Below are 9,007 nucleotides of genomic sequence, written 5' to 3'. Positions count from 1 at the left end.
TGGCTCGGGTTATTAGTACTTCAATCCAAACTCAATCCTAATTAAATTCGGGTTAAGATTTTTTAATTCAAATCCAACCTTAATTATAAAAATAATTGTTCAAGTTCTTAAAAAATCGAACAAGTCTCAGGTTGGGTTCGGGTTACCAACCCAAATTGCACCCCTATGGAATATGCAAAAACTTATACTTCCTCCGTCTCATATTAGTAGTATATTTTTTTGCTTTTTACATATTCCAAATTAGTTGTCCTCTTTGAAAAGTCAAAACATCTTTTCATTATATTTTCATTATTATCCTTTATTTTTTAAAAAAATTTCAAACTTTATAATTATATATATTTAAATTAAAAAAATAATTTAATAATTTTAAAAAAAATTAATGCATTAATTTCATATCCCCTTAAAAATTTTAATTTTTAAATATAAATTTTATTGCAGGACAGAGGAGTATAAGTACCGGGTCATTTTTGCAATTGACGCCTCCATTTTGCAAATTTGAAAATGGCTTGGTGCCGACATACACGTGTCGGTAACTCACTAGTCAATTCCAAATCCCTCCATACCTTAGACTCAGCTTTCTACTTATATAGTAACAGCATGTATATATATATATATATCACAACCCCTACTGTCACTACTTGTGTAGTAAAGGTGAGAAGTTGGTACAAGCAATCAAACCCTATGGGTTTGTGTTTACGGTCCATCTGAACTCCGGGTGATTACTCTGTTTTCTTCAAAGTCTCAATTTTGAAGACAAAAGGAGGTATTGTGCGTTTCTGACTTAAACTTCTTTCTATACACAAACAAATCAACTCACACTCCCACACACACACACATATATATATTTATATTCTGCTTCTGTTCTTGTATTCTGTACTCGGGTGTATTCTTTACTGTATGTACCAACATTTATTGTAATCTCTACCTCTCAAAGAACTTCCAATTCAGTTTCTTGTGTCATCTTCAGCTAAAATCATGTGAAAATGACATGTATGTTGAAAAACTCCATTTTTTCAGTCTCATCTTCTAAAAAAAATTAATGGGTTTCTTTTCTTTCAACACAAACATCATTCTGTATTTTTATTTTTTTTTTTATTTTGTGGAATAATCAAAATAAAAAATTGGGTTTAATTTATTTTATTTTATGTTTGGGGATTAGTGATGGAAGAGTATTTGATTTTTTGAGTGGAGAAGCAAAACGCAGTTGCTCGAGATCTGCGCTTTTTTTCTCTCTCTCTATGTGTGACTCTGTGTGTGTTTTGAATTGATGTTCTTCTACCATCTGAAATGTTCTGCTTCTATTCCTTTTCTCAATTTAATTACTCGTACCATATCATTAAATATACATACATCGTTACATATTTACATGTATTTCAAATCTAGAATCATTTGCCTCACACCATACACATACATATATTATTTCATATATATATATATATATATATGCAGTATATGTGTGTTTAATGAATTTACTGTTTGTGATAAATTTAGTTGTAAATTTAATGGTGTAGGGCCCATCTCCGTAGACTGGTGAAGAAAAGAAGATGGGGACGAAGGAAGCGGAAGCAGAAGCAGCTGCTGCTGTTGCTGTTGCTGTTGCGTCAAATCAATCAAAAAAAAGTCTAAGAAGCTTCACCAACCCAACTTCCTTTTGGCTTCTATCCACTCTTTCCGGTACTCTTTTTATATAATTTGTCTCCTCAATTTATTTTCCAAATTTTCACTTTTGATAGCTTTTTTTACAACACCATAAGTTCTCTCCACACCGTTGGATTACTGGTGTTTAGATTATTATATACAACAATAATATTCAATAATTTGTGTAGGAAAAAGTTTTTATTCACGGTCAGCAAAAGTCCAGAGATACTTTATGTGTGTATAATATATAATATATAGGAGTAAATTGGGCTTCTGTGGGCCAAATTTTGAATCAAACTGTCTTTTGTTTCAACGACCAGCTCTCTAGCTGTATAGTCTTTACTCCCGGCTATTATTAATTACCATGTACATTAAAAATAAATTAAAAATTAAAAATGATAGGGTTATGATGATTTTTATAAATAATCAAATTCGAGAATTTTTTTTGGTTGTCGTTACTTTAATATATATATATATATATATATATAGAAAATATATATAAGTATTTTCTTATGTCCCAAAATAAATATTCACTTACTTACACTTGCATTTGATAGATTTAAGGACATCTTTTTATATTTGTGAATTAAAAATTGTATAAATAACACTCTACTTCTTAGAATTGGGCAAATTACCCCCTTAGATTGATCAATGACATGTGCTCGACAACACTCTTATTGTGTGTGTGTGTGTGCGTGTGTTTTTGCCCATAAATTGATTAATGACGTGTGCTTGACAATACTCTTATTGTACGCGTATTATTATTATTATTTTTTTCTTCCCAAATTTTATGAAATGATAAATTTATTCTAATCATATATCAAATGTAATATAATATATTCTTATAATATAAAGACATTACAATTTCGAAATGAGTTTACAAGGGATCAAAACAATAAAGTTGAACTATTATTATAATTTGTCAATTATATACCAGAGATTATCGTGAAAAAAAATAAAAAAATAAATTATAATATTCTAAAGATCAAAGGAATACCTTTTGTTTAAGAAAAGATGTTCTGTTAGTCACGCCCAAACTGCATTTCAAGATAGGTCATTGTAATTTACAATAAGAATATATATATATATATATATATACACACTTATAATAGTAATTTGCAACACCAAGAAATTCGTGATAGGTCTCTTCATCATTAGTACGGTATTAGAGCAGTAGCTAAGAACTCTGTGGGTTTGTTTTGATTCGAAAACTTTTGGTAACTTGTGTAGGACATTTGTGTTTATTGTGTTGTTGCTATAGTCAAATTGATGCGATATAAACAAGCCTCACGCTCTCCTCTGTGGTAGTATACAGCACGCGCTGCGCTTTTGAGGTAGTGAGGTGTGCGTATATTTTACACCAGTGTGTGATTGGCGCGTGAGGTATGTGTGTGTTGATAAACCAAGCCCCAACACAACAAAAATCTTTGGCTTGTGGGACAATAATATATGCTATCAGGGTCTAGAAAAAACAGGAATGAATGAGTGGTCACTTTTGGCGTAGACAAAACAAGTTTGAAATTCAAAGACAGCTACAGTATTAAGTTACTACTAATGGTCCCCCTACTGTTTCTGAAAATAAAAAAGATATTCTCCTAAAATTTTCCCAATGCATCCGGGATCCTGTTCCCCTTTGGTCCTTGGATTGTGACTAAACCCTAATTATCCACAATTTGATTTGGTAACGACTTTTGCTTTGATTCCGAGTAGTAGTAGTATTTTTACTTTTAGAGTGTGTTTAACTATTTTGAAGTTTGTTGGGTAACTATAAGATTTTTGAAAGCAAAAACATGAAAGTATATTTGATAAAAAGTGTTATAAGTTAGAAAAATTAAATGGCTAATTATAAAAATGATTTTAGATTTTTATTTTTTTTTTAAACCGAGCTTTTTCTGTAGTGCAGACGAAACCAAAATAATAATTTTTATGCTTCCGATTTTGGCCTTTTTCGGAAACGCTTTGGTATTATTTAAGTGATAGTAAACATTACCAGACATGCTTAGTATTTTTGCTTTATTACAGTACACCAGAAAAAACAAAAAAAAACAAAGTAAGGGCAGTTGCCAAATGGATTCATGGTCTGAAACTTTAGAATTATTAATTTATTTATTTTACCTTAAACATACTCACCCACTTGTCCAGAATAACTTGAACCAGGACAAAGGCACATTAGAGCAAAGTAAGGGCAGTTGCCAAATGGATTCATGGTCTGAAACTTTAGAATTATTAATTTATTTATTTTACCTTAAACATACTCACCCACTTGTCCAGAATAACTTGAACCAGGACAAAGGCACATTAGAGTCAGTGGGGGCAATTGCCCCTACTGAATTAATTTTTTTTTTTTACCGTTATATACTACTAAATTTTCTTATTTTCACTTTTATATCTATAAAATTTTCACTTTGTTCCCTTAAAATTACAAAAAAAAAAAAAAAAAAAACTAAATTCACTTTTGCCCCTCCTTCCACAACTTTCCGGATTTGTCCTTGACTTGAACCCTCCACATTTTACTTTAAAATGCAAGAAAGTACCAATACACCATACAACCTTTGGTCTCTGTATTCTGTAACTTGGACTTCAAAGTACCTCTTTTTATATAGTTGTTGAGTTTTTAACCCGAGGATTGAAACATTAAAAATCTAATTTCTTTTTCCCGAATTGGAATTATAATTTTGAATATAGTTTTTAAAATGGATTGAAGCTGAACCTGGATCAGATCTATCATCTTTATATTGGTGTTTGTACAAAATGGATTGATTTTATTTCATCTAACATATAATTTTACATATTGCAAAATGTTTTGTTTTATTTTAATATTTTTTTCCTCTCGTGTGTTGAACTTCTTAACAACATTTCATAATTCACCATCGAGTATAAGTAGTCTCTCATCCCACATGCTTATACTCTCTCATCTCACATGCACCGTAGGACGACGGATCCAAAAAGTTGTGTTGGGGCAATTGCCTCCATTGACTTCCATCCCTGATGTAGCGAATAATTACTGACAAAATTTCCCTAAAATAACCCCAAAAGAATTCTGACTTTCAAGATGGGGCGAGTCTTGGAGCTATTATATAGTGTGAATATTGAATATTATTATCACTCATGAAAATATTCTCATCTTTTGTAAGCATACTGTTATTATCATTTAATATTGTCTGGCAGTATTCCATATGCAGAATATGGGCAATGGGACCATTATTGATAGTATAGTCTCTCAAGACTCAAAATCAAGTATTAATGCTTTCCCTCCAAATTTAAAATTTAACTTTTCGCATAATTCAAATTTTGGATTTCACAGATTTGGACGAGAGGATGAAAATGGTGGCACTAAACGTCCCCGAAAAAGACGACAATGACACTTTTGCCCAACGTGCCGAAGCCTACTATGAAAAACGCCCTCAGCTGGTCACCCTGCTTCAGGACTTGTACAATGCCTACCTCTCCCTAGCCGACCGTTACCACCAAACGCTCACCAAGCACAATCATGATCATCACCGTCGTCAACATTCTTCGCACGAGCACTATAATTACCGCGATGAGGACGAAGAAAACGATATCGGCTCTGATGCCGAGAGCTCACTCTCTTACCAGCAGCCTCCTCCGGTACTTTTTGCGGACACCCAATGTGATGCTGTTGTTGTGGAGCTGGTGATGAAGTCGATAGAGTGTGACATCCTCGTGGACGAGATGGGCGCGGTGGCGGAGCAGAGGTACTGGAGCGAGTCCTGGAGGAAGATTGAGCTGCAGAAGAGCTTGTTGGAGGTGCTGGAGTCGGAGAGGCTGATACTGCTGGATGAGAACGCACGGTTGGGGTATAAAGTGGCCGCGTTGCTGGAGGAGAACAAAGGGTTGGCATCGGAGTCGATGTTCATGAAGAGGAAGGCCGGTGAGCTGGCGCATTGCGTGCTGAGAATGAGGGAGGATCACGGCGTGTGTATGCTAGGCCGGAAGATTGAGGATCTTCAGAGGCAAATATATGGGTTGGAGAAGAAGAACAAGGAGTACCATGAACAGTTGTTACTCAAAAGCGACCAACATAATCGACCAGCGGAGAAGAACAAGTACTATCACTGCAATTTCAAGAAGACCAAGAGTAGGAAGATGATGCTGGAGGACTGCTTTCAAGTGGATCAAGAAGCTGATGCTAATGTGACGATGAAGCGTGGCGGTGAGCAACCAAATGGTGGTGGTGGTGGTTATGGGAAGAGGGTTTCGAAATGGTGGGACCGGGTCAAGAATTATGATGTGTTTCTATGCGTGCCCCAACCCAATTTTACTTGTTGCTAAGCAAAACTTAATTTCTACTACCTAGTTATATTAAATGAATGAAGACTATGTTAGTTGTATAATTAACGTTTAGTGATATTTTCTTTCTACATTTTATTTTATTATTCTTTGGTTAGAGTAGTTTTGATTCATGTTTGAATGAAATTGCTAGGGATGGTAACGGAGGCGGGTTTGGACAGGTGTATCTTTTCTCGTCTCGCAATCGTTTAAAAATCCTATACCTGTCTCCGCCCAAAATTGCAAAAAGGGAAGAATTATTTATTCCATCCCTATAACCGTTTAACATTTTTACTCCCATGGGTATTTGTCCCGTCCTGTTGAAGACCATAATTTAATTATCAATTACTTTTTTTTTTAATTTTCAATTCTTCACCATTGTAACTTTCCTTTTAATAAAATTTATTTTGTTATTTTAATATTGTTATATAAAGTATTTAATATATAGTTAATATATAGTGGAAAATATATATATTAATGCAAATAAGGGTACGTAAGTAATTTGTTTATTTAAACGGGGGCGGGACGGTGCGGGGCGACCTATCCCTGCCCTCGCACCAAACTCGCGTGGATTTTTATTGTATTAAATTATCTCCGCCCAAATAAGCAAAACAGTCCCCCAAAACTGCCAAAAATGGGACGGGGTAGGGCAGGTAACGACAGGGGCGAGTCAAATTGCCATCTCTAGAAATTGCATATCAACAAAACGTGAGGGATTCAAACAGATTTAGTTTGTATTAAAATTAAAATTGAAAACAATTAATATAAATAAATATTTATATATGATATCTGAGAATATATGCATATATCTATATATCTATATATATATGCATGCAAATATCCACATGATCGACAGTCTTATAAACTTACCCTTTTAGCTTTAATGTGCATCTGGAGTTGTCATTTAACATTAAGTTTTATGTATTATGTCATGTGGATTGGAGAGTTTATTTCTTTATGAATGGAAAAAGTGAGATTTAAGAGTGTGAAGATGTGACCAACACTTCATATATGTATTCGTAAATAAAAATAAATTATTATTATTTTAGACACTTTTTCGATATTTTTGGACTCTTCATCGATACTTCTTGAACACTTGAATCGACAATTTTAAACATTTATAACACAAGTATATCTGGTAATTTTAAAAATAATATGAACACATTTTAAAGTGTTTAACTTTTTTCTTAAAAAAAAATTGACAGTATATATATATATATATATATATATATATATATATATATATATAATCACAAGCGAAACATTACAAGAATTCAATTTTGGTCAATAATATTGGTCAATAATTGCTTTAGGTGATTTGTTCATTACAAGAATTCAATTTTGGTCCAATGGAGTAAAAAAGGTGAAATGATTATTATGCCCTTGTACTTTATAAAATTGAAATTTATTATAAAAGTTAAGTTGGTTGACCATCCTACTTAAACCTAAAACTCTAACCAATTTCAAAATTAAATAATGCTACTTAGACTTGATGCATATAGGTTGCTTTATTTATAGGGAAAATTACATATAAATGGAGTCAAAGTTCCATATTTACTTAGAGAATGAGTCAAAGTTCCATATTTCTCTAAAATGGATTGCTGAGGTGGCACATGGTTTTTTACTGTTTAAAAAATTGTGGTGCCTAAAATACCCTTCCCTAACAAAAAAGTAGTACCTTCAGTTCAAAAAAGTAGTACCTTCAGTTCAAAAAAGTAGTACCTTCGGAGAAAAAGTAGTACCTTCGCGAGTATTTAAAAAACATGGTACCTGGACGCCAAAAAGTAGTACCTTCAGTTCAAAAAAGTAGTACCTTCGAAGAAAAAGTAGTACCTTCGCGGAAGGGTATTTTAGGCACCACAATTTCTAAACAGTAAAAAACCATGTGCCACCTCAGCAATCCATTTTAGAGAAATATGGAACTTTGACTCAGCCTCTAAGTAAATATGGAACTTTGACTCCATTTATATGTAATTTTCCCTTATTTATAAACATATGCATATATAGAATAAAGAATTGATATATAACGACTATGAAGATATATAGTGAAATTGCACACATTATATCTTTTTCTTACCAATAATGGCTAAGCATAATACACATAACTTCCCCAAAAGGGGGGAAGGATTAAAGCATTCCACTACATTACATTTGTAAAATCGAAATTAACCATATATTTTTCTTTAAAAAAATTAAATATAAATCTTTTTTAACGTAAATTTATAATAGTCCACTTAATCAACACCATGCCATTTTTTTCCCCCTCTTTTATGAAATATTATGACTTATGGCTCAGTCTCTCTCTCTAATTAACGCCACTAAAAATAAATAATAATAAATAATAAATTTCATTTACCTTTCATGAAGTTAATCAGTATCCCACATATACCCATCAAGTTTTATAATCCCCCTTATCCCACATAGACCCATCAAGTTTTATAGTCCCACTCATCTCCCGAGTCACAATAGTATGTTATTCTTATTATACCTTTTTGCCCATAAAATGTTGTCAAGGTCAAACCTGAAGCTTTATCCATTTTTTGTTGCTAACATTAACCGATTTTGTTGGTCTCCATCAAGTGCCTTAATGGTTGGAGAAAATTTGTTACATAAACCGCAACCTCAAATGGCTGGGGAAAATTTGTTACATAAATCACATCATCATAAGAGATGTGTGATTATGAAACCAAGATAGAATCTATGTGAAATATTGACAAACTTTAGAAAAGGTAAATGAAATTTACTCGAGAAAGTCTACGATACTCCCGGGACCTCTCAACTGTGGATCATTCATCAAGTGGGTCCCACTACCATATTATCCAACTGATAAGAACCCTGGGAGTACGGAACCCTAGGTGTATTATAGACTTTCACGGCCACCTGAACCCTTAATTAACCTAGACACAAATCCTCTGCTACTCTGGATTGTCACTACTTCGTGCTTTTTTCGATAATCCAGTAGATAACATTGTGTCATTTCATCAACAAAAACACACGTTTTATTTATGTGCCAGCAGGTATCTTCATCATATTACTTATAATAGCTACAGCGTCCTTGTCTCATCATCATCACAGCAAG

At 33.1% G+C, this 9,007-nt stretch overlaps 1 protein-coding gene across 1 annotated transcript; it reads left to right on the top strand.

Moving 5' to 3' along the window:
• The first annotated feature begins 604 nt into the window (after nucleotides 1-604).
• On the top strand, nucleotides 605-6,020 carry LOC132285236 (kinase-interacting family protein). The gene is made up of 3 exons (XM_059787406.1): nucleotides 605-763; nucleotides 1,512-1,674; nucleotides 4,943-6,020. The coding sequence occupies exons 2-3, from the start codon at nucleotides 1,545-1,547 to the stop codon at nucleotides 5,929-5,931; spliced, it is 1,119 nt and encodes a 372-aa protein (XP_059643389.1). The 5' UTR covers nucleotides 605-763; nucleotides 1,512-1,544; the 3' UTR covers nucleotides 5,932-6,020.
• Nucleotides 6,021-9,007: the final 2,987 nt, after the last annotated feature.

Source organism: Cornus florida, unplaced genomic scaffold, assembly GCF_030987335.1.
Source record: "Cornus florida cultivar Cherokee Brave unplaced genomic scaffold, ASM3098733v1 CherokeeBrave_3.0.0_Hap2_Chr11, whole genome shotgun sequence".
In the NCBI taxonomy this organism is placed as follows: domain Eukaryota; kingdom Viridiplantae; phylum Streptophyta; class Magnoliopsida; order Cornales; family Cornaceae; genus Cornus; species Cornus florida.
Note: the sequence above shows the minus strand (reverse complement) of the source record. Positions and strands in the feature narration are given on the sequence as shown.

Excerpts from the sequence above, each read along its gene's own strand:
- LOC132285236 (XM_059787406.1), top strand. The coding sequence starts at position 1,545 with ATGGGGACGAAGGAAGCGGAAGCAGAAGCAGCTGCTGCTGTTGCTGTT. Across the intron at positions 1,675-4,942 it reads GCTTCTATCCACTCTTTCCG|ATTTGGACGAGAGGATGAAA; the intron begins GTACTCTTTTTA and ends TGGATTTCACAG.